This window comes from Cibotium barometz, chromosome 23 (genome assembly GCF_041138505.1).
Source record: "Cibotium barometz isolate CiBa-2024 chromosome 23, ASM4113850v1, whole genome shotgun sequence".
NCBI classification, from domain to species: domain Eukaryota; kingdom Viridiplantae; phylum Streptophyta; class Polypodiopsida; order Cyatheales; family Cibotiaceae; genus Cibotium; species Cibotium barometz.
Window position 1 is genome coordinate 42,967,493 of NC_141068.1, and position 26,851 is coordinate 42,994,343.

Sequence of the window (26,851 nt, forward strand, 5' to 3'; positions counted from 1 at the left end):
TCCCCGAAGGTTACGTGTGATGTTCTAAAAGTCATTGTTGGAGTCCCGAAGAAAATCAATAAAACAATGTGTATGAGGAGCAAAAGTGGAACACGAGAAGATGATTAGAGGGTTTGAGTGCAAATCACGTGAACCTGTGTATGAAGACCAATATAGTGAAGTAAAAGACATGATTAGAGGATTTAAGTGCAAATCATGTGTAAGTTGTGTGCGGTAAAGTGGAAGACAAAAAGATGATCCCCATGCAAAGCATCCAATCTCATACAGCATTAGCCACAAGAGATATTCCACATGCCATGAATACTAAAAAATCAGTTTTGTCACAGGCTTTGCTGTTTACTCTTTTGATACTTTGAACATACTAACTATCAGGTGATACCAGAAGGAGCTCTTTACAGAAACTTTCTATTTCAATGCCTGCCTTGAATACAGCTGTAGCTTGACCTGGTATATATGGTTCAATAAGGGCCTCCTTTTGTCCATCTGAATCAAAATACCCATGCTCATCTTTCCCCCTTGCATGACCAGGTCTGCATTGGAGTATCATCTTCAAACTAATGGTCTTTCACGCTCAAATACCTGGCTTTAATTTCAGACAACCCATCCTAAACAAAGTACAAACACAAAGCCACATTATCAGCCACAGTTTTACACAACATGGGGAATTGCCATAGAAACCAAACAAACAAGACTACCAATTAACCTTTGAAGACACGCACACACACGTGCATGCATGCCCACACAAACATCACCAAGAAGTGGGGCAAATCAAGATGCATTTGTGCTGAAAATGGGAAGCATTGCGGGAGAGCTTACACTAGGCATGGATAGCAAAAGTTTTCAAAAAAGAGGCATTCTGTAGAGCTCGTGTGCAGAGACGTGACTCAAACACAAATGATGTTTGATGAAAAGTACTAATGTCATAGTAACATGGGACGGGTAACGGGGACGGGGAACATAACGGGGAACGGGGAACGGGGATTCCTAGGAACCGGGACGGGGAACGGGGGACGGCATGGGACTGCATACAAAATATGCAATTTTAAGTAAGCGCTCATTCAAGAAACTTAACAATACTAAAACAAAGTCACTTCACACTTCCAAAGCATCAATATTAAGTCATACTAGCAAAAAAATGGGTGTTACAAAAAAGGAGATCGGGCACCTAGGACCCAGTTGCCAAAGGCTAAAGCAAAAAACAAGGGCAAAGGCCTAGGCCCTAAGCACGTAAGTGGCATACAAAAAAGAGACTATCACTAGAGTAGTACATATGTCAAAAGCCTCAAGGGGTATGTGAAGTGCTGGCCTCACGATCATGGGTCCCTGCAATGCCTGCAGGCTCCATAGAGATGTCCTCCATTGCTCCTCCAAGTCCTCATCATCTTGAGACATCTCCCACTCGGTAAATGCATCAGCTTTTGCAGTTGCACTCTTGCAAAGCATTCGCAAGTTTGCACTCACAAAGACTAGATCATTTGCCCGTTACACCCCAAGACGGTTCCTCTTCTTCGATGCAATGTGACTGTATGAGCTCCAAAGTTGCTCTAGGCAAGAGGAACTCACTGCCTGGCTGAGAATGCAGATGCTGAAGCTCAGGTCCATCCGAACCAAAATCTTCCCACTACAAAGCAGCCCCAACTTTGAAGCGATCATCCTGTGCATCCATGTCTCCATAAGAGCCCTGAAAGCTCCTATACCTGGACAACTGGTCACGGATCTTCCGCCTAACGTTTGGGTCAGGCACAAGTTGAGTCAAGACAAGTCTCCATAGCTTGCTCACCTCTGCATCACTTTCTTGCCCTTGGCCCTCAAACTCAGGGTCCACCACATAGGCTGCTGCATGCAAAGGAGAGGAGTAGGAGTTCCACCTACGCACACACAGGGCACGGATCTCCTCGTACCTATCCTCATCTGGCTCCAAATCCCTCAGCTTCTCTATCATGCTGTCCATAGCCTCATATACCTTGCTGATGCATGGCTTCATACCATCCACAAGCCTCATCAAGTGGACAATAGGTTGAACCATAGCATCAATGCACTTCACTTTTTCCCAAGAATCAAGGCTCTTTGCTTTTTCCTTGCATAGAGCTCCTGTCTCAGTGGAAGCCAATGGTGAAGAAGTGAACTCGTCACTAATGAGCAACTGTCTCAATGCACCACTACACTCTTTCAATAGGTGGAGCATCAAGAAGTTGTAGGCAAACCTCGTATCTGAGTATTTCAGGAGCTGACGGCTAGATTTTTTGGAGAATTCATGGCGTAGGAACTGATGGTTTGTGACAAATGTCACTATTTGGCTGCCCACTTGGATGATAGGCCGGATCCATGGCAAGTCCCAATATCCTTCAAGAGATTATTTAAGCAATGTGCCATGCAAAATGACACGGTGATGTTGGGGTACATGCTCTCAATGATCGCTCCGGCTGCCCTGTTTGAAGCCTCCCCATCAGTAACAAAGCCTACAACTAGGTCTGGGCCAAATATCTTTATGCCACTAGCCCACTCTGCTGCTAGCACATCAGCACTCTTCCCGGTCACAGAAGCATCATGTGAGGAGATGATGTACATCTCACCGCGGCAATATGCGACAAGGCCATGGATGGACCTCTTCCACGTATCACTCCATCCATCGGCTATCAGGGACACTCCATTCCTTGCCCATTGTCGCTTCGTGTTTTCTGTTGCTTGCTCCACATGTCACAAACCCCTATATTCTAGGGACATGCGGATGCGTGTCAGGCCTAGAAGCATGCGGATGCATGTATGTATTATACCTGGGCATGTGTATGGATCATATGAGTGGATGCATATGAGTCCAAGGACATGGCAGGACATTTGTGGACTTTCGGGCGGTGCCCGTGTGGATTCCGGCCATGCACACATGGTGTGTTATGATGGCAGGCGGAATATTTTCAAGTACAAGAATGATGATAGGTGGTTCTCCAAGTTTACATGTGCACAATGCATAAATGATGCATGCCATAACTTTATTTTACTTTGTGTGACATTGTCTTGCTGCCTGGACAATGCTTGTTATTTTGGCTTGTGAAGTCCGAGGGACCGGGGATGCCCGGGCACCTTGTGGACACGTGTGTGCACTCCTGTTTGGGCCTAAAACTGTGGGCTTATGGGTTTTGCAGGTGGTAAGTGCGTCCACACTCAATTTACAGCTTACTTCATTTACTACTAAGGTTTATTGGTTTGCAGGTCCACACTCATTAATAAGTGGCCGGACAACTTATAATGCGTTCGCATTTGGTTGGACCAAAATTAATGAAGTCCGGACAGCTTATGGCCATTTCCCATTTGGTTGGACCTAAACTTATACAAACAGGACAAATGGAGCACTATGGGCTGGACACCTTATGGGGACACTTGTCAGCCAGTATGTGTACCCACCAAGCCCCTTAGGTGGCACTGGAAAAAGGCGCCTCCCTCAAGAGGCCTTTTGGGCTGTTTTATTCATTATTAAACACATTGGAGAGCTGGTTGGAGCTTTGGGAGTTGCTACAGGGCTGGTTGCTTGCTTCCCGGACTCACACAAGCTTGGATAACGATCCCCACACTCTTCTAAAGGGCTGGTTTGTAAATTTCAGACCTGCAATTTCTGGTTATTGCGAGTTTTGGGCTGGTTACAAGTGTCCAAAGTCAACTTGGACAGTACAGGACAGCTCTAGGGACCTCCACAGGGCTGTAGGACCCTTTACAGGTGCTTAGGGCAAGCATTGGGGACACTTGCTCGCGGAGAACACAGGTTTCTGGATCAGTTTCTCGCGTGGAAACAGGGCCTAAAGATCCATTTATATCTTGTGCAGGGCGGAGTACCTGTGAGGATTGTGATACTCTTGTGCAGGGCGGATGTACCTGTGTGTAGGGCGGATGTACCTACAGATTCTCTTGTTTGAAATGTATTCACTCATGATGTATTTGGAAGAATCAGGTGCAGGCTGGTGGTGAATCCCCAGGCACCCATAATCTTGTACTTTGCAGACTCTTTTGGTAATATAACCTAAGGGGGGGGGGGGGGGGGGGGGGGGGGGGGGGGGGGTTCAGCCTATCATCGGCCCCTTTATGTGGTGTACTGTCATTTTCAGCTTTGTGGTTGTAATGCTCAAGTGTTAAGTGCTCAGAATCTTGTTCACATTTATACGATAATACACGCGTCCGCCTCCCGTTACACCACAAGCCTCTTCTCCTTCTCTAGCAATGTGGTGCGCAAGGACTCCGATGATGGGGGCGTATAGTTTGGACCATACTTCCCTATCTTCTTCACCATGACCTTGAAGTAGTCCGATCTATCCACAAAAAATGAATAATTTAATAACCGATCAACTTCAAAGTTCAAAGTTCAAAGTTCAAGTAACTTGTAAGAGGAACATTGTAAAATGATAGATCTTAAGCTAGACATCTTAATTCTTGATTACCTGGCAGCATGGAAAGCAATGTATGGCCATATCCACCTCTTCCTTCTTCTTGGGGTCCCAACTACCCTCAAGAGTACTTTGTCGGCGTGAGTGTGTGGATGTGGTCGGCATGGAGAAGGATAGTGTTGGGGCCCGTTCTTGTGGGGCGGGTGATGCACATGGGGATGCCGATGTGGATACCGAACCTTGGGATGGCCTCACTAGTGTTGCGGGATCCACGGCCACATGCGGCACTCTCCTCCTTGAAAGCAAGGCCTTATGTGTGGCAACACGTTCAAGAAGCCTCCTCCTCGTCTCCGGTGTGCCCTAATCACAAAATCGGACATCATGACCGGGCTCATGCAAGAGGTGAGCTCTCACTTTATCCGCCACCCTCGTTCGCCTATATAGACATAGCTTGCAGGACCATGGGCGAGAGCCTCCTCCACTTCCAAGATGATCGGAGTTGACCTCTTCCCACCAAGACCAACCTTCGATCCTCCTTCCTCTATTCGTATTGGCGGCGCCGGAACGAGGTGCGGGGGATGGTCGCAATGAAGATGCCATGGAGGCAAGACTCAAGTGCCAAGGAGGCTTGAGCAACGGAGGTGAGTGTAGGAGAGAGATGTAGGAGAGGCTAAAGCAAGAGGAGGTGAGACCGTGATTGTAGGAGAGAGATGTAGGAGAGGCTTGAGCAATGGAGGTGAGTGTAGGAGAGAGATGTAGGAGAGGCTTGCCAATGGAGAGGCTAGAGCAAGAGGTGAGTGTAGGAGAGCAACAAGACTACAAGTGACAACTTGAAATTACAACTTACCCAATGCCACTTGAGCCTTGGGGCTTGAGGAGAGCTAGAGCCTTGCCGGGTTGCCCAATGCCCACTTGAGTCTTGAGCCTTGAAAGTTGAGAAGTGTTGAGCCAATGAGCTTCCCACTTGAGCCTTGAAAGTTGAGGAGCCTTGAGCCTTGAGGCTTGAGCTTGAGCGTTGCTTGAGCCTTGAGGAGTGTTGCAAGTGCCAAGAGGCAAGAGCTAAGAGGCTAGAGCAAGTGCCAAGGAGGCCCGAGGTGAGTCTTGAAGACTTAAAAGTTGAAGTTCCTATAGCATGTGTCAATGGGGACTCTTCTTATAGCCATGGGCCAAGTGGGGAGGGCTCCCCAACGGCTAGGCGCCCAACAGCTACAGGGCGCAACGGCAAATTGGTTAACGTTGCGCAACGGTCAGCTGACCGTCCCGTCCCGTCCCACACGAATCGCCATCCCGCCGTCCCCTTGTTACAGCGTGTCCCCTGGCCGTCCCCTGTCTGTTTCTGTTCCCGCACGTTATGGGACGGCGTTCCCCCATCCCAGGGGTCCGTCCCCCACGTTTTCTATGACTATGACTAATGTAGAGAGCCAAATGGTAGAACAAAACGGGTACATCAAAAGAGGATATGTCAAAAGAGAGTAATCAACAAAGAAATACAAAGCCCTTCGAAATTAAGGTACTTCCTTTCTAGGACCCAAGACAATCAACTGCTGTGTGGGATTGATTCTTTCTATTTGCTACTTCCCTTAGTGCTAGGCTTCATTATGGCTAAGTCTGCCCTGCATCTCCAGAGGTTTGACAGAAACTCAGTACGAAGGGCTTTGTGTGAATATATGCTCTTATGTGTGTGTGTGTGTGTGTGTGTGTGTGGAGTGCGTGTGTGAGAGCATATCTTGATATAGAGTTCTACACCCACTATTGGGCACTGATGACATTAGTGGGGATGTCGTAGTATCTAGTCCATACTATGCATAATGGAGTTGATAGTTATATAGTCTTGTGGATTGACTACCATGAGTATATAACATGCACATTCCTAAAAGGTGAATTTGGGCATGTTCCTGGATTCATCTAGGTATATATATATATACAGTAGACACAGGTTTCCCCATTGTGTGCAACCATGTGTGGAGAGATGCAGACAGAGTGACCATGCTTACATGTTCTTCTTGCACCTCTAGACACCACTAGTGATCATCAGAAGGAACAAGCTGATAAAATTCAATTATCTGCGTTCCTCAGAATGATCACTAGTTAGCAAGTACCAGCCAAAGTTCTGGACACCACATGACAGTTTGCAGGCCCAATTAAAAATGATTAGGAGGCATCTCATCTTGGAGGCAAGTGATGCTGTGGGACATGAGTTGCCAAAAATTGAATAACCACCAGGATTCACATGCGGATGACAAACCCTCACCCTTACAAAAGGCCCGTTCTGATTTTGCAGCCCAGTCCCCAGCACCTAGACAAGAAGTGCCAATAGCTCCCTTGCAAAGCTTCCATATCTACAGAATCCAGATCCAGCAGCTAGGTCTGCAGCAGGGTGCAAAAACACCTGCTTGTGTCTCTTAACCAGCCCAGATTTCACCTGAAAGCACAGTGTGAAAATCCAAAAGCAGCCAGTCAGTATAGCCTCTCTACCTTTGTTCCTACATGTGAAACTATGGACACAGCCCTAAGAGGGTCAAAAAGGATTTTATGGTTGTGGACTAGGCCAACCAAAAGCAAGGGAGGGAATGTCACGTGACCCCGCAGTTGGGCGCCATTATCCATATGGACATACAGGCATATGATTATGTGCAAGTTTGCGTCAGCCATGAGCACCATGCCCCTTTGTGATCATGCCAGTCGCCATCAGGGTAGGGTGAGGTAAGTCCAGACAGTTCATGCGTGAAGTCCAGACAGTACCCCACAGCATGGCCACTTGGTCTGAGAAGCTTCGTGGCCAGGAAGCCAGATGCCCCAGTCAGGCAGCCGGGCAGCCCATCTTGACTCTCTCTCTCTCTCTCTCTCTCTCTCTCTCTCTCATGTTAATGCACCACAGTAATTGCACAATCAACTCAGTAATCTAGGTAGAAGGCATTCACAGGTGACAGCAAATATTCCTTTAAAATGGCACAATCCCCTGCTCCAGTTCCACCTGGAATTGTTAGGCACTGAAAGAGACAAGGAGGTTACTGTTGTTCAGTGTTCAAATATGAACAAGTACTAATAAAGATTGGTTTGTGTCACGTGCACACCAGTCAGGTGTACAGTGACATGGCATCATTATGGCATCATATTAGCATCATAGACATCATCAGGTAGTTTACTGGCATTTATGCAATTTTATAGGCATTTTTCAGGCATTTATGGGGCAGCCGACAGCAAGTGATGGACAATGCATCTGGCCGACAGCCCTTATGCTGGCCGACCAGCAGCATTCATGCATATATATTCAGGCGCCTCTCCATTCAGCCATTCAGGTTGATCATAGCAGCATTCAGCAGGGTGTTCTCCAACGCATCTCCTCCAGGAAGCATTCGGAGCAGCATAATCAGCAAACGCATCATCCTCAGCCTCATCATCAGCAAACGCATCACCCTCAGCATCATCTTCAGCAAACGCATCATCATCAGCCCATCAGATCTGCGTTTCATCATCCAGGTCAGCATTCAGCATCTGTTCCAAAGCCTCCCTTCAGCGTTTCCTTCCCAGGAAACAAGGGAAAGATAGTGGACAGCAGTTCATTCAGCATATTCAGCAATATAGATCCATTTGGATCTCATTGTAACCGCATTCTTCATATAATATAGCTGTATTGCATTGACACCTATTTGTCTGTCTCTTAAACATCATTAAGTGCAAATTAGTTAGACTAAGGTTGTGATTACTACGGTCATAAGCTCTCACATGTCACATTGGTATCAGAGCGTTACAGGGTAACCAACCTTAGAGCATGTTCAGTTCATCAGTCATTCAATCAGACATCATGTTAATCGCTTCCGCACAGTTAAACCCAGTTCTCAAAATTTTGCAAGCCACCCTTAGGGATTTTCCCTTAGGTCTGCATCAGTAACCCATCCATCTGCATTCTTGCACAGCATATAGGGTTGCACATGGCTTGCATAGCAGTCATCTTAGCAGTCAATCTTGCATACATGTTGCCCATGAACTCTCAGGGAAGAATGACATCCATCATCAAAGGAGGACATAAGTTTTGGGCTTCAACAACTGGCAGCAGCAGGGGGTTTCTCTTCCACAGAAGACGGAAGTTTGCTCCAACATCGCCTCAGGAGGTTTAGAGCTTCAGGTACGACGGAGATGGCAGGTGAAAGGTTTCCAGAGGCAGGACAGGGGTGACTCAGGTATTTGCCATTCAGTTCCCGCAGTACATGGAGTCTTGGCTCAAAGGATTTCACTCCTGCAGACGACCTCAGTCCCAGCAGAAGACAGAAGGGGGCAGTGGTTCGGAGGAGAAGGATCACAGAGGAGTCGAAGGTTGCCAGGTATCCACCCAGCAACAGTTTAGCAGCGGGGAATGTCACGTGCACACCAGTCAGGTGTACAGTGACATGGCATCATTATGGCATCATATTAGCATCATAGACATCATCAGGTAGTTTACTGGCATTTATGCAATTTTATAGGCATTTTTCAGGCATTTATGGGGCAGCCGACAGCAAGTGATGGACAATGCATCTGGCCGACAGCCCTTATGCTGGCCGACCAGCAGCATTCATGCATATATATTCAGGCGCCTCTCCATTCAGCCATTCAGGTTGATCATAGCAGCATTCAGCAGTGTGTTCTCCAATGCATCTCCTCCAGGAAGCATTGGGAGCAGCATAATCAGCAAACGCATCATCCTCAGCCTCATCATCAGCAAACGCATCACCCTCAGCATCATCTTCAGCAAACGCATCATCATCAGCCCATCAGATCTGCGTTTCATCATCCAGGTCAGCATTCAGCATCTGTTCCAAAGCCTCCCTTCAGTGTTTCCTTCCCAGGAAACAAGGGAAAGATAGTGGACAACAGTTCATTCAGTTCATTCAGCATATTCAGCATATAGGCAGCATATTCAGCAGTATAGATCCATTTGGATCTCATTGTAACCGCATTCTTCATATAATATAGCTGCATTGCATTGACACCTATTTGTCTGTCTCTTAAACATCATTAAGTGCAAATTAGTTAGACTAAGGTTGTGATTACTACGGTCATAAGCTCTCACATGTCACAGTTTGATAACCAATCACGTATCGCTATGGCATAAAATAATGATGATAACAAGAGTACCAAGTCTTGCTATGGCATAAAATAATGATGATAACCAAGTAACAAGTATCAATACCTAGTGAAGGCTCACCATCTCTCTCAATCTTCATCAGTAGCATGCATAATGGTCTCAATTTTGAACAAATGGTGGAGCTTCCGATCTTCCATGCGTTTCTGAAACAAGAACCATAACAAAACCAACACATACACTTTCATAAGATGGCAAACTTAGTCCCAACAAGAACAATAAAACAATCCTTGGCTACCAAAAAGAAAGGCACTCACCAAGACACAAGCACGATAAGCTTCCCATTCAAGCATGCACTCTTCCTTCTCCCACTGTCCTTTCAGAAACTTTTCTGCATACCACCTTTTAAAAAATCCTTCCCAATGAGCAGTCTTCCTTGATAAGACTATTATCATAGCAGAGATAAAAGCCACTTTGGAAAATCATGAACCCACCCTTGAATTTTCTTGCAGAAAGCATGGTTCGCATCCACATACAAAGCTTACTGCCATGCTCAATTGTATTGTGTGATGGTTACGAAGTGACTTTTATCACGTAAATTTTTAAGCACGGATTCATTAAAAATAAAATTATGAGATTCAAAGAGCCTAACAGAATACCAATGCCTATCACGTGCATCACAGATGTGAGTGCAACCTGGACATAGCTCCAAACATTAGCCGACTCAAGGGCAAGCTCGGAGGCTGCATTGGAACCTTTTAGGTAGCCACGAAGGGATCAGCCTAGGCGCCAAGTCTGAAATGCAACTTTCAAGGGCTGTGTGCTGGTCGACCTACACAGATCAACCAGCCCTAGACCAGCTGACTATCCAAACAGATGCTAGGTGGCTGGGCTATAAAAAGATCATCCCACACCAGATCTGCAGAGCCCAAGTCAGCAGCAGAAAAAGCTGAGTTGAAACTTGAGGATCAGCAGACCGCCATTCCCCAAGAGCAAGATTCAGCTCAGGAGCAGCCAGGACAGTCACCCTTTTCCAGCACACAGGATAGCAGTCAGGATCTGAGTCGAGATACCAGTTTATGATTTTATACAGCCATCTTTTGGCAATATACATTGGATTAGGTCTATTTGTCTTGTGTTGTGTATTCGCAGCATAAGTGATTGGTGTTGATAGCAGTCAGATCTGAGTCGAGATACCAGTTTATGATTTTATACAATCATCTTTTGGCAATATACATTGGTTTAGGTCTATTTGTCTTGTCATTGTGTATTCGCAACATAAGTGATTGGTGTTGATTAACAAGTGAATTGGCATTACGATGTGCTAATCTAGCGTAAAAGAGCGTTGGGTTGCCTAAGGAGCCCGCAGCCAGATGTGCGTAAGTTTCTCTACGTAGGGTTTGTTGCATGCAATAAAGTCATCTACATAGGTTTGCGTTAGCATAAGAGTTTGTAACAGATCCATTCATTAACTTTGCAAGTAGGAGACTTGCATGCAGGTTTGCTAGAGTCTAGGTCTAGGTAGGCAAGTTGGCGTTTTGAGATTCTGAAAAGGCACCATCAAGAGTGTAAAGAACGTGAATCCCGATACAAACAGGAAGAGGAAGAACGCAAGGTCTTGAAGGCTTTGGCAGGCAGCTTTACAAAGCTGCAATAAATATTTCGCACTACTTAGAGCAATGTTCAGACCCGCATTAGGCCATGGTTGAAACTCAGCAGCAGAGGCAGTCCGCCAGGGAGGCATCCAAGCAGGGAATTCCTCTCAAGTCAAAGGGCTTCAAGGGCTTAGAGTTATCCAGCAGTTTAGACTGTTAAAAGACCAGGAACGTCTTAGTTTTCATAGAGCCATTGCAAACACAGGAGTCAGTCTCACAAAACTAGCTACAGCCCGAGTTTGTGAAACTAGCTACAGCCCGAGTTTGTGGAGCCACGTGGCAATGATGACATGGTGGCAGTGACGTGGCAGCTGGGTACAGGTGGCCAACATCAATACTACTAGCTGACTAAGCACATTGGTGGATATATATATGCAGGTAGCCAAATCGTTATATTCATCTGGTTTCCTCACTGTTGGATTTCACAAAGCATTTCTCTACAGGTGAAGTGTTAGCCAATAGTAGTTTAGGACTCGTGTGTGTTGTATGTGTGATTCTACCGCACTCTTCTTTCTATCTCTAGAAAACCTTAGCACATACGCACAAGTGTTCTACGATTAGTATCAGAGCCTAGGAAACCTGCAAATATTTTTTTTTTCCTTTTCTGGCACCCATGTGCGTTGACTACTTGGATAGAGTATAGCAATAAGATTCCAAGAGTGTACAAGTTCAGGTTTGGGGAAAGTGAATATTTGGGTTCTCTTCATTGTGTGCATTGTGCCACCAAACTCTTACCTCCTTGTCCCACAAAACCCTTCCCTCATAGCGCAGGGCTGAAATCCCTCACTTGGTCCTTGATCACTTGATATTTGTCATGGATTCACAACTCACTAATTTGCTTCTCTGCATGAAGGTATCCATGGACACGTAGGCGGCTAAAATGAAGGCTATATCTGCCCGTCTCGACTGGATAGAGTCGGCACCTCGAGCATCTAGTATTCCGGATCTGGAATCTACAAGGGCCCATGCTTCGGAGTAAGTGTTGGATGATTCCAACGATGACGTGGCAAAACTTTCCGCAAGATGATTTTCCACTCCTTTGGAAGCAAGCAAGGATGTATTGGATGAGCTTCTCTCCCAATCCAGCAGTCATCATTCTACACTTGCGCATAGTTGGTAGGAGAAAGGCCGTTCACATCACCGACAGTCTCCTTCATGGAGTCCCTCTCCACCAGATTCTCTGGATAGTGCATGCTCGCCTGTGTTCCGCTTACATGGAATTCCAAAGAGGATCATCTCAAACAAGGATCCAAAATTCACAAGGTTTTTGGAGGGCCTTGTTTTATGGGTTCGGGACGAAGTTATAGCTCACTACAGCCTTTCATCCCTAGACAGACGGCTAGAGCGAGAGCATGAACAAGACTGGACACGATGTTGAGGCATTATTGTTAGAAGCATCAAACTCTTTTGGAGAAGTTCTTGCCATTGGTGGAGCATGCCATCAATGATACATTGCAAGCATCAACCAAGAAGACTCCCTTTGAGGTTGTATATGGTCGTCCAGTTATCAACTCGATTACCCAAGCTCTCGAAACTTCTACAAAGAACTATGGTGCAAACCAAGTGGTCAAAGATTTGGACCAACTATTGCAACAAGTTTGGGAAGAAATACGGAAGGCGCATCGAGCTTGCGAGGCTGACAAATATCGTCAGGATAGTACCTTCAAAGAAGGAGATCGGGTTTAATTGGAGATTATCAAGAAGCTCACTCATGTAGTCTTCAAGCTGGAGTTACCAGGCCATTGAAGGATACATTTGATGTTTCATTGGAGCAACCTTATAGAGTATCATGGACCACAATTGAGCACTCTGCCGGATGAGGGGTTAACCTAAGTTGGTGGATGACGGAGGATTATAGGAGGTCTTGGTATCAGAGCAAGTTGTTTTGCACCAGTACAAGCAGGGTTCTGGTCGAAAGCAGCTCCAGTATCTCCTCAAGTTCAAGGGCTACTCAGTCCAACAGGCAATCTGGTTTGATGAGAATCAACTCATGGATGAATCTCTCCCATTGTTGAGAGCCTATCAAGAGGCCATGCAACTGAGCACAGCTGCGATGCAAGTAGGGGAGAACGACACACCCACGAGTATGCAGGGCATAGCAGGACATTGGATAACAATCGACAGGCATAGTCGAACAGGGCAAGTGACACATGGAACTACCACAACGGTGACGTGGCACCGATGACGTGGTAAGTTGGAGATTATTCCCGGTGGCAAAGGGGGAAAGCATTCCTCCCGGCTTCTTTATGTCCCATCCCTTGGTTTTCATCTTTTGTCAGTGCATGAGGTTTGCAAGGCTGGCATACGGGTGGAGTTTGATGAGCATTTTGTTGCTCTCTGGGACGAAGCAACAGGCCAGGTTGTTTGGGAAGGCGGGGTGGAGAATGGGATCTACAAACTCTCAACACTCTCTTCTTTGACATGTACTTAACTCGATGATTTGTGGCATTTCCGTTTTGGCCACTTGAATGTGAATGCGCTACGGCGGGCTTTCTGGGATAGATGGTGGATGGCTTGCCAGATGGTGGTGGCGGGTAGGGACACTATAGTTCTTGCATTCATGGTAAGCAGCACAGGGAATCTTTTCCGAAGCAAGCTACTAGGCGGGCTTCGAAACCTTTGGAGTTCGCACACATTGACTTGTGTGGACCTATGCAAACCCCATCTTTGGGAGGTTCCTTGTACTTCACGCTGCTTGTAGATGATTGTAGCACGTTTACATGGGTTTATTTTCTTTCCCGAAGGACCAAGCCTTTGCTCGGTTCAAGGAGCGGCATGTTATGGTGGAGAAGGAGTCTGGATTGCAGGTGAAGACTCTTCGGGCTAACAAAGGAGGGGAGTTTTCTTCTAATGCTTTTGTGCGGTTTTGTGCGGAGCATGGCATCAAGCGGAAGTTGGCCAATACAGAATCACCTTTAGAGAATGGAGTAGTTAAGCGTAAGCACCCGACTTTGGTGGAGATGGTGAGGATGATGCATCGTGATCTTTCTCGTGCACTTTGGGGAGAGGCTGTGGCTACGGCTGTCCATACCCTCAACTGATCTCTGACGACTTCCGTACCTAAGATGACTCCATATGAGGCTTATTTTAGTAGGAAACCAAATGTCTCCCATTTCTGTGTTTTCGGGAGTGCTACCTATGTTCACATTCCAAAGAAGTAGAGGGGAAAGCTTGACTCGAAGTCCCAAAAGCTTGAATTTGTGCAGAGATGTGGTCTTTTATGAGCATGTTCCAGCTTCCACTGTTGAGGAGCCACCACTTCTTGGAGAACCAGATGAGTATGAGGATGATTCCCAGGCTATTGTTCCAGCTAGCCAGCCTCAGTCAGTTGTAGAAGTTGAGCTCGAAACTGGAGATGAGCTCCAGCAACAGCAGGAGGCTCCGCGTTCTGTTCGATTACCAAAGTGGTTGGACACCATTCGGGAGTTAGGTGTTACGGAGTATCCCTCCGAGTGGACCACAAAGGATGGACCTCGAAGATCGCACAGAGTTCATAATAAAAGTCAATCAGAGGAGCTATTACAGGTGAACTATGCTTTGATGTCTCGTATCATTCAAGACAAAGAGCCCACTTCCGTTAAGGAAGCTCTTTCTTGAGAGACTCGGAGGAACGCCATGCAAGTGGAACTTGAAGGCATTGAGAAAAATAACACTTCGGAGTTGGTTTCGAGGCCGTCAAAACGGTCAATCATTGGTGTCAAGTGGGTCTATAAGGCACAAGGCCAGACTTGTGGCTAAGGGCTATGCTCAACGACCTGGCATTGACTACGAGGATACCTTTGCACCGACAGCGAGGATGACCACGATTCAGACAGTTCTTACTCTTGCCTCTTCTCAGCGGTTGCCGGTGTATCAGATGGATGTAAAATATGTGTTCCTTAATGGTGACTTGCAAAGAGGAGGTGTATGTTGAGAAACCTCCGGGCTTTGAGGTTCTAGGATCAAAGGGGATGGTTTACAAGTTACGAAAGGCCTTGTATGGTCTTAAGTAAGCTCCCATGGCTTGGAGTATCAGAAGATTGATTCCTTCTTTCTACGAAAAGGTTTTCAGGGATCGGTTGCAGATCCTAACGTGTTTCTCTTTCGGGAACGTAGTATGGTCACTTTGATTATCCTTTATGTGGATGATCTTATTCTCTTTGGCGGTCATGTGGAGCACATAGCTATGACGAAGGCTGCCTTATCAATGGAGTTTGAGATGATCGACTTAGGCTTACTCCATTTCTTTTTGGAAGTGGAGATTTGGCAAACCCATAGGGGGTTCTTTGTTTCACAGCAACGGTATGTTCATGAGTTGTTGGAGACCTTTGGGATGGAGAACTGCAAGCCTATTGCTTCACCGATGGACCCAAATACCAAACTTACAGTTAATGATCCTTGTGAGCAAGTTGATGCCTCCTTGTATCGGAAGCTTGTTGTGTCACCATTTGGTCCATCTCCATTTCTCAAGCCACTTCAATGGGACTGTCACTCCATAGAGCGGCCTAATTTGTACCATGTTCACATGTGGCCAGGCCAGTGCCCCATGTGAAAGGGTCAGTTAACTTGTGTCACATGGACGGGAACCAGTTTTGCGCCACCCGTGTGTGACCAGTATTGTGCCATATGGACGGGAGCATGTTTGATGCCACCCGTGTATGACCAGGATTGCATCTTATCCATGGAACTCACTCCATGGTAGGACTGATATTTGTGTCGACCTTGTCTATGGGATTGTCACTCCATAGGAAGGCCCATGCCAGGATGTGTGTTTTGCCTATGGGACTGTCACTCCGTAGGAAAACCAGGGCTTCACATTTCTGTCGCGCCAATTTTGTGCCCAACAAGTAATCCTTGTACAAGTTTCATGAAAGGGAGATTTCGTCCATTACATGTGTACATGCATTTGTGTTTGTATGCATAAACTTATTTTCGCATGACTTGCCCGCTATGACGTGCCAGTACCCAAGACGGGGACGCTCCCAGTGTACCGTGGGTGTGCTGTTTGCTGACGAGTTGGTGTGGCGTGTGAATAGATGGCATGTATTGTCTTTTTGGCCTTTTTCTAATGTAAAATCTATAAAGTAATCCAAACCTTAATATTTAGAAGGTTGGGTGTTCACACATATTTAAATAATGGCTGGACAATTTTTAATGTGGGTGCCCATGGACTAATCATTAATTAAGGTTTAATAATATTTAAAACAAGGATTGCATGGGAAGAATTCTCTCCACACGAGGATGGTGGAAGGGGTTGGTTGAACGAAAGGGTCGCCTACTGTATGGAGAGGTGAGAATGGTTTTTCTCCAACCGGCCTGCTGCTATGTACCCGCCTCCAGCTCCAGCCCGCCTGCTGCCCTATGCACGCCTACTGTACAGCGCCCGATTGCTATACCTGAACTATACCTGCACCCGACTGTTATACCTGAACAATACCTGCCCCCCTGTGCTGTACACGCCTGCTGTACCTAAACTGTATCTGCCTCCTATGCTGTAGATGCCTGCTGTACCTGTTTGTACTTGCTACTTACACCAATTAGGAGTACACAAAAAGGGAATGATCTTCTCAACTGAGATTTGAATCAAACCCTTTGCCAAGTATTTGTGTCTATATTTTATTTCAAATCCAAATAAAAATTAAAGTTAAATGTGTTTTTACAAGCTTTGCCAGGCAAGTTTCACCTCCAACTGCCTACACCTTAGAAGACCATTGGGATAGTGATTTTTCCCATGAATGCCCTAACCGTGCCCTCACCTTTAAGAGGAGCCAATGAAGGTCTTGTGAATATGAGGAAAAACAAGGAGCAAAGCTAACTTGGGAGCACCTAGTATTTCTCCCACCGTGGTGCTTCACCTTGCCAGGTGTTAGTACGGGCGTGCCTGTTGGTGCACGGTCCCGGAAGACCAGTGATGAGGGCAGGTGTTCACCCAGTGAAGGTGGGGAACTACCTTTGATTTGGACTACTACGACAATTGATTCTTCACCGACAAAAACTTGTTGTATTTCATTGTTCTCACTCCATGTCATGGAGGAATCTGGCCATGAGGCCCATGAACACTTTACATACAAATACTCCAAGAAATACAAACTGTATTGAGGAGGGGAGCAGCCCTTTTCGGCCCCAGTGTTGGTGTCAGTGTTCTTGGTCATTGACAGTTTTAATGTTGTTAATAATGTCCATTAGTTAAGTGATCTAAAAATGTGTATTTTGTCTTCTAATTTGTAGGCCACCTTTAGGGAGCGGTTACATGTTGGTTCATTGATTTGGTTGCTGAACACCAGATTGGACTTGAGCTTTCCAGTGGGGCTGTTGAGCTCATTCATGCGGACACCTTTGATGAAGACTCATTCATGCAGGAACACTAGATTTGGTTGCTGAACACCAGATTGGACTTGAGCTTTCCAGTGGGGCTGTTGAGCTCATTCATGCAGACACCTTTGATGAAGACTCATTGGGACACAGGATTGCGGATCTTGCGGTATCTGCAGGGTACGAAGGATATGGATTCTTCTATGTTATTGGAGGAGGAACGAAGGACCGAGTCAGACTCCGTGGTTGGAGTGACTCAGATTGGGGAGGAGATCCAGACGCGAGGAGATCTACATCAGGCTACAAATTTACCCTTGGCTCAAGAGCTATTTCTTGGAGCAGCGAGAGGCAGCCAACTATTGCCTTGTCTTCTACAGAGGCAGAGTACTAAGCTGCTTGTGGTGTTGCTTGCGAGGTTGTGTGGCTGCACAAGTTACTTGGAGAGCTTGGGTTTCCACAGAAGGAACCCACGGTCATCCAGTACGATAACCAAAGCTGTATAGCTATTGCTCGGAACCCGGTCTTCCATGCCCGAACCAAGCACATAAGAGATACAATATCACTTTGTTTGTGGAAGATTTTGGTTGGTGACATCTTGCTTGTTTATTGTTCAACGGAGGACAATGCGGCGGACCTCTTCACAAAGTCTCTACCTCAAGCGACCCTCCATCAACACTCCAGCTCACTGGGTTGGGTCCACATCCAGGAGTTGAGAGGGGGTGTTGGCGATCATCTCATGTCTATACCATATTACTCAGTAGGGAGTGAGGGCCTTTGTTGTGGGTGTACCCGCCCAGTAAGGAGTAGTCTCCATTTTTCCTCATTTTCCATGTTTTTTCCCCAGTTTTGCTAGTCGTAGGGGATCCTCAAAGCTAGCTGACTGTCTTTTCTCCTAGCCGACCTGTTGTATTGCTGGCCGTCCAGATATGTTCCTCGCCGATTGGTCTTTTGCTAGCCGACTAGAGGTTTTCCCAGTCGTGGACCTCTCAATTGCTGTCGGCTGTTTTTGGGCTGGCCGACCAGCAGCCTAGGGTAGTATAAATAGCACCCTTGCCCCTCACTTGTCATTTGTACCCGATCTTGTTTTATATAGCAGAGTTTATGCAGCTTCTCTCTCTCTATACTTCTGCATTTTCTTTCTCACAGCAGTTCATCTCTTTTCCGTTGTCCATTCCGACAGAGGAGGCCTTGCCAACCCTGTTGAGATGTTTACATCCCAACTTGCTGGCCAACCCTTTCCAAAGCAGTTGACAATAGGGTTGGAAAGCGTTTGATGGCAAGTGTCACATGCACTCTGCACTGTAGTGCATGGTGACAAACTGGCTCATCATCAATAGTGCAACATTTGTACAGTATTAGTTCCATTCAGGATGATATTTGTCGTACGCCATGACCCCATTGTATATCCTCAGTCCAGGATAAGTCAGGCACGAGCTACGTAGGTCATTCTCAGCCATAGTCAATCAGTCAGTCAGTCAGTCTAAGTCACTTAACCCACTTAAAGAGACGCATTCATGCATATACAGTCAGTAGAAACCTTATGGTTTGCATCCGAAAGCATCCTGCATATTGCACATCATTCATGCATAACATCTAGACCATTGCAAGAACCTCAGACAGCATCCAGGATTTATCTAGTACTTTTCTCGTAATTTTTCCATCATTTTCAGCATTTTTCACATCCTTTTTGCATTATTTATGGACATGAGCAATCGGCCAGCTCTAAAGCCAGCCGACTGGCTCATGCAACCCATATAAATAAAGCTCTTGTATAATCATTTAGTCATTCATCATATTCAGCAAGAGAGCCATCAAGCGCTTACCATCCTCAGCCCCAGGAGCATAGGCGATTGCAGTTTCAGCCATCTCTCTTCAGCGTTTGTCTCCTACAGCCCTAGGCGCCTCAAACGCATGAGCATTCAGCCATCTACATCAGTAAAACGCAGTAGTTCAGCATTCAGCCTTCAGTCCATCTTGCGTTTTCTGCATCCATACAGTTTTCAGCATTCATTCATTCATCGTTTTGCTCCAGCCACTTGGTGAGGGTAAAACATAGCATTCTCATTCATTTACAGCATTCATACACAGTCTAGAACAGTCCCAAACAGCCCCTCTCTCAGCACTAGCTTTGCATACCTCCCTCATACCACTGGGAAGAGTGCATAGACTCGAGATTGGACATCTTTGGTACTTCTACAATAGTGCACAGTTCAGCCTAACACCTGGTCTTCAGAGGTCTTGCATTTGGCTTATCGTCAGTCACACCATCAGTCTCTTTAAAGATAATAAAGCAAATACTGTCTCGGTAACGGGATAGGGGGCCCTTCAGTGGGTAATTCGGGACCCCATACGGTGTACAGTTCTCATCTCTCTCTCATATCTCTCTAAAGTTTGAAGTATTAAAGTGGATTGCTAAACTCACGAAACTCAGGATACAGAAGACGGTGTGAGCATTTGTGCGACAGGATCCTCCAATACGAAGACTTCCACTGCATATTACATTGGTATCAGATTCAGCTTGCACACACACACACACCGTATCCTAGCGTGAGGGCATCCTTGGATGGTCAGATTGCATTCCGGCACGACCACCGATTTCAGCATCATGTCTACAGAGGAGAGTACTCTCATCAGCCGGAAGACGTCTGGAGACCTTGCTCTTCCATCTACCACAGACACCATAGCTCTTCTTAGAGCTCAGAACCAGCTGCTCATGGAGCGTCTCCAACTCTTGGAGGCAGCAGCAGCACGCCCTCCTCCGCCTCCAGCAGCACCAGACTACATCTCCCTCTTCTTTCAGATGGAACAACAAAAAGGAGAGAGGACGAGGCCCAAAGGGGAGTTAAAGAAGAAGCAGAAGCTAGAAAGCAACAAGAAAAAGCAGAAAGACGGGACTATGAGGAAGCCCAACGCAGGATCGACGAAGACCGGCGTCAAACTGAACTCGCCGCTCGGGAGCACCAACGACAGCTCAATCGAGAACGTATGTTACTCGAGCACCAAAGGGAAAAGGAGGCCATTCATCTTAGATACCAGCACCTCTCTACAGCATCCCCAGTCTCAGGTGCCACCAGTCCGTAGCATCAACTACCGTCATTCGAAGTCAACCTAATTTCAGTAAGTATGATGGTAAGTGTGATCATTCAGCAGTAAATCAATTTATTCATCAATTTACTGCTCAATTTCCATTAGCTAGGATCACAGATCCTTAGGATAGAGTCCATGTAGCGGCTCCCCATCTCATTGGTGAGGCAGTCACTTGGTGGCAGCATTGGTCTAATCTCTATACAAACCAGACCACAAGTGTCACAGCTTTCAGCTGGGATATCTTTGTACATGACCTGAAGACCAGATTCCTCCCGCCCCAATACATGACCGGTCTGGCAGATGAGTTCTATTGACTTAGACAGAACGGATCCCCAGTGCTTCAGTTTTCCAGAAAGGTTATCACTTTAGCACAACAGTTAGAATTATCTGCACAAGCCAAGATGGAGCAATTCATTCGTGGATTGGATCCTAACATTCGGTTCACTGTTCGTAACTTTGAACCTCGTACATATGACTGGGCTTTGACTCTCGCTCAGAATGAAGAAACGACGATGAACGGAGGCAAGCCCAAGCAGTCATCTCAGTCCAGTACCAAACCCCAGCAGCAGCAATCCACTGCACAGCCAGGGAAAGATAACGCATCTTCTAAAGATGCTAAGAAGGAGTAATAGCTCTAGTTCAGGGGGTAAGAAAGACAAAGAATCTAAGCCTAAGAAAACCCCCGATGAAAAGGCTAAAGCAGGCATTACTGGAGGTTATCTTCCTCCAAAGGAGCAAAAGAAGTATCAGTCAGAGGCAAGGCGCTTGATGCATTCCGTGCACTCCAAAAAGCTGCCTCAGAAGCACCTGTATTAAAGTTAGCATCATGGGACGAACCTTTCAAGGTCATCACCGATGCCAACAATGTAGCCATAGGTGCAGTCCTCCAGCAGGACAATAGACCCATGGCATATTACAGCAAAAAGTTAGATGTCGCCGAAAAGAATTATTCGGTATATGACAAAGAGCTTTTGGGTGTGGTCACAGCGCTCAAACATTGGAAGCCTTTTCTTTATGGACAGGTTTTCACAGTGAAAACAAACCACCAAGCACTTAAGTGACTTCAAACTATGCCCAGTGCCCAGTGGAGTGATCGATAGGCCAGGTGGAGTCAACTCTTCCAACAGTTTGGAGGAATGATTGAATATATCCCTGGTAAGCATAACCTAGTTAGCAGATGCTCTTAGTCCAAAGGCCACCATCCAGGCAATCCAAGAATCTACCATTCTCGAAATCACGGGGAAGGACTTAGATAGTATGAAAGACCAATATGTCGACTCCCCTGAGTTTGGTACTCAGTACAATTTAGCCCTCAATTTTGAGCCTGGCCACTATTCAGTACAAAACGGTTGGTTGTTCTACAAGAACCATCTCTGTGTTACTCGGAAAAAGCATTCTGCTCTTCTCCACGATGTCCATGACTCCTTAGTTGCAGGACATAGGGGTATCAACAGTACCCTCAAGAAATTAGAACGGTCCTTTTATTGGCCAAAGATGAGGCGTGATGTCTATGCACATGTACAAGCCTGTAAGATTTGTCAAAAAGTCAAGGTTCCACATACAAAGAAGGCAGGTTTACTTCAACCTTTGCCTATCCCCAACGGACCTTTCATCGACATATCTATGGACTTTGTAGGGCCTCTACCAGCATCCACCGGACTCAGTGTTTTACCATTGTGGATCGCTCTAGTAAATTATGCATGCTCATCCCATGCAAGCATACAGCCACAACCGAGGACGTAGCCCGTCTGTTTCTCAAGTATTGGTATCCAGTTTGTGGTTTGCCTAGCACCATAACATCAGATAGAGATTCCAAGTTTACCTCGCAATTCTGGAGAGCATTATTCGAAAACTTCGGAACTAAGTTGCAGTTGTCTAGTGCATTCCATCCGCAGACAGATGGCCAAACAGAAATTTATAACCAGTTGGCCTTTGATGTTCTCAAGTCATACTGTCATGACCAGCAATCCAAATGGGAACATTATCTTCCATTAGTCCAAGCTATCTTGAACGACACTCATTCATCCAGTGTCGGACGGACTCCATATGAAGCAACCTTTGGTCGCCGTTTCTCTTCTCTTTTGACAAGATTGGTGTCTCCATCTCTAGAGGCTAATAAAACCACGAAAGCATTTTCCAAAATCATTGAGTCAGTCAAGGACCGCTTGACCAAAGCTCGGGAAGCATATTGCAGACAGGCAAATTCCACTTCAAGGAAGGGGATTGGGTCTATCTGCGTATCATGAAACAAAGATTGAAACAAGTGCGCAAACGTTGTCGCAAGCTTTCATTCCGTAGTTTTGGCCCTTTTCCAATAGTTAAGAAGTTAAGTGATATCTCCATGAAGTTAAAGTTGCCTACCAGTTGGACAATGCATGATGTTTTTCATGTTTCTTGGCTAAAACCATATGTTGGTCCAGAAGTGTTTGATGTTTCAGATGAACAGCAGCCAGACGTGGTAGAAGAAGCAGAAGTCATTGAGCCCGAGAGGTCCTTCTTCATCGTTGGAAGTATGGTTCCGGTCGACGGATACGTCAGTTCTATACGAAATTCCGAGATCGACCACGAAGCCATATGGCTAGACGAGGAGTTCTTCCAGGAGTACCCCGGTTGTTGGCGGACTACTTGGAAGCCATGAACCTGCCGCCAAGCTAAGCAGGAGGGAATATCACATGTGACAAACTGGCTCATCATCAGCAGTGCGACATTTGTATAGTATTAGTTCCATTCAGGATGATATTTGTCGTACGCCGTGACCCCATTGTATATCCTCAGTCCAGGATAAGTCAAGCACGAGCTACGTAGGTCATTCTCAGCCATAGTCAGTCAGTCAGTCTAAGTCCCTTAACCCACTTAAAGAGACGCATTCATGCATATACAGTCAGTAGAAACCTTAGGGTTTGCATCAGAAAGCATCCTGCATATTGCACATCATTCATGCATAACATCTAGACCATTGCAGGAACCTCAGACAGCATCCAAGATTTGTCTAGTATTTTTCTCGTAATTTTCCCATCATTTTCGGCATTTTTCACATCATTTATGCATTATTTATGGACATGAGCAGTCAGCCAGCTCTGTAGCCAGCCGACTGGCTCATGCAACCCATATAAATAGAGCTCTTGCATAATCATTTAGTCATTCATCATATTCAGCAAGAGAGCCATCAAGCGCTTACCATCCTCAGCCCCAAGAGCATAGGCGATTGCAGTTTCAGCCATCTCTCTTCAGCGTTTGTCTCCTACGGTCCTAGGCGCCTCAAACGCATGAGCATTCAGTCATCTACATCAGTAAAACGCAGCAGTTCAACATTCAGCCTTCAGTCCATCTTGCGTTTTCTGCATCCATACAGTTTTCAGCATTCATTCATTCATCGTTTTGCTCCAGCCACTTGGTGAAGATAAAACGCAGCATTCTCATTCATTTACAACATTCATATACAGTCTAGAACAGTCTAGAACAGCATTCATATACAATCTAGAACAGTCCCAAACAGCCCCTCTCTCAGCACTAGCTTTGCATACCTCCCTCATACCACTAGGAAGAGTGCATAGGCTCGAGATTGGAAATCTTTGGTTTCTACAGCAATGCACAGTTCAGCCCAACACCTGGTCTTCAGAGGTCTTGCATTTGGCTTATCATCAATCACACCGTCAGTCTCTTTAAAGATAATAAAGCAAATACTATCTCGGTAACGGGATAGGGGGCCCTTCATTGGGGACCCCATACGGTGTACAGTTCTCATCTCTCTCTCATCTCTCTCTAAAGTTTGAAGTATTAAAGTGGATTGCTAAACTCACGAAACTCAGGATACAGAAGATGGTGTGAGCATTTGTGTGACTGGATCCTCCAATACGAAGACTTCCGCTACATATTAGTTAGGAATGTCATGCCACATTAGGCTTAGTCTTAGGCAATTAATGACCCATCTTGACATCAATAAAGAGATCAATAGGGCCCGCGAGCTTGTGCCTTTGCCATTGGGCTGGACCTTCAACCAATTCTTTCTTGTGTCCGTGTGAGCTACCACAAGAGCAGCCGGAAAAGAACCTGAGTGGAAAGTCCATACAGGGTGTGTGAAGTTCCTATGGGGCAGCAAGCAGGTCAGAAGGTGGCCTGAGCAGTATCTGGCCAAGGTGGGCGCTCATATGCAGGTCCAGTAACCCTTTTACCAGAGTTGAAATTAATACCTTAAATTTTTACGATACAAAAGAATAAAGCTATCAATCATTCTCATAATTAAGGGTTACCAAAAATCCATCCAAAGATTTTAGTGTGACCAATTCATCATCAAAAAATCAAGGTTAAATGTCATCTCTCAAATCTTAGAGTTAACAATCATCTCCATAAATTCGGGTTAGCATAAATATCCAGACATGAGAATTAATCTTAATCATGGAATAGGGTTAACGTTCATCTCCCAACGATAAGGTTAGAACGGTACTAGGGTTAGCAATCATTTCCAAATGATATCAGGGTATTAGGGTTAGAATGCAACACCAGAAACTAGCGTTATGCCCATGAATTAGGATGTCCAGGGATTAGGGTTAGCAGAAAAAGAAACTGAGTGCTTACTTGTTGAAACACTCATTGTAGGCTGTCTTGAGGGCTGAGCAAGGCGAGCTGGTGGCGATCTTCCCTTTGTCTTTCATGGCGTGGAGGGCACGAAAACCATCACCAACATGCGCAGACGCCATAGCTTTTCCAAAGAAGCAACATGATTCTAACACAACAGTAACTTAACGCACTCTTCAGATGCTTGACCAGAACGTTTCTATCTCAATGTGTGTGTGTGTATATATATATATATATATAGGCTTGACGAGAACGTTTCTATCTCAATGTGTGTGTATATATATATATATATATATATATGCTTGACCAGAACGTTTCTATCTCAATGTGTGCATATATATATATATATAATTGTACTTTAAAGTTTATAGAGAAGTTCTGTTTTATTACATTATAATAACATATATTAAGGTATAGGCATCTTTAATAATTGTACTTTAAAGTTTATAGAGAAGTTCTGTTTTATAATAACATATATTAAGGTATAGGCATCTTTAATAATTGTACTTCAAAGTTTATAGAGAAGTTCGGTTTTATTACATTATAATAACATATATTAAGGTATAGGCATCTTTAATAAGCCCCAAAACGTTTTTTTCAAAAATTTATTAATGTGCTCGTATTTGTTTCTAAGGTATTTTTTATTTCAGGTTTTTAAGCTTTGTAGATTACATACTATAAGTACAAGATTTTGTTTTTTCCATTTATAGTAGATTTTAATGCTTGTTTTGGACACCTGTTCCTCTCTCTCTCTCCCACATGATTTTATGTTGTTTTCGTCTCTTCAGCGTGGCGGATGTCCAGCATCATCTTGTCTAGAGGCGCCCTTCTCCCAACCCAAAAAAAAAAGCTCGTGAGAGAGAAACCTATGTCTCCCTCGATGACGCAGCAAATAATCGGTCCTCCTCTCAACCAAAAAAAACTAGTCACGAGACAAACAGCCTCTCTCTCTCTCTCTCTCTCTCTCAAAACTCTGTGTCTTGATGATGTAACAAAAGGAGACATCAGCAATGCACTTCAGCGTTGATGTCTCCTGTGTGTGGCAAGGTCAAAGACGCCAAGAGTTGGCGAGGTTCTCTCTGTGTCAAGCAGGGAGAGGAGAGAGGGGGAGAGAGAGAGAGAGAGGAGGAGGAACAAAGAGAGAGAGGGAGGGAGGGAGGGAGAGACAGAGAGAGGGACGTACGCAGGGAGGGAGAGAGAGACAGGAGAGAGGGATGCGCGTAGGGAGGAGAGAGAGAGAGAGAGAGAGACAGAGAGAGAGAGGGGGGGGACGCATGCGGGGGGGGAGATACATGGGGGTGTAATATAAATATGTAATATAAATATGTATTAATTAATGCAACATCAAAATGAAAAATAAAAATAAAAATCTCATGTATAAAAAAAATAAAAATCTCGTACAACCAAAAAAAATAGCACTAAAAATACATGGACCTTCAAAATTCAAAAATACATTTATATGGCTTTAAAAAGTGGTAGTCTTTTTTTATTAGTAAAACCTAAAAACTATACACAAAAATATTTGAACTTCTATGAGATGGAGGTTTTTCTCCTCTAGTCTACATTTATCTAGAGATATATATATATATATATATATATATATATATATATATATATATAGTCTATAAAATATAAAATGAAACAAGGAGGCTTTATGACACATTGAATAGTGTAGATACACTTTGTGTCTCTACAAGTTTGTGTTTTCGTGTGTTTACATACGTGAAAGTGAGGGTGCGGTAGTGCCTGTATGTCCTAATGCGCAAGAAGTGTACATGCATGCATCCATGAGTGGTTCTAAGTGCTCCATG

At 45.3% G+C, this 26,851-nt stretch overlaps 1 protein-coding gene across 2 annotated transcripts; it reads right to left on the bottom strand.

The window, feature by feature from the left end:
* Window positions 1–234: 234 nt before the first annotated feature.
* Window positions 235–25,254, bottom strand: LOC147625968 (protein phosphatase). Of its 2 annotated transcripts, none has more exons than XM_086817516.1 (4): window positions 25,041–25,254; window positions 9,750–9,834; window positions 9,556–9,638; window positions 235–605 (listed from the first exon to the last, which is right to left on the bottom strand). In XM_086817516.1, exons 1-3 carry the CDS (start codon window positions 25,160–25,162, stop codon window positions 9,564–9,566), a joined length of 282 nt encoding a protein of 93 aa, XP_086673642.1. In that variant the 5' UTR covers window positions 25,163–25,254; the 3' UTR covers window positions 235–605; window positions 9,556–9,563. The 2 variants fall into 2 exon arrangements, with proteins under 2 accessions (XP_086673642.1, XP_086673641.1); XM_086817515.1 differs by having other exon boundaries at window positions 9,541–9,638.
* Between the last annotated feature and the right edge of the window lie 1,597 nt (window positions 25,255–26,851).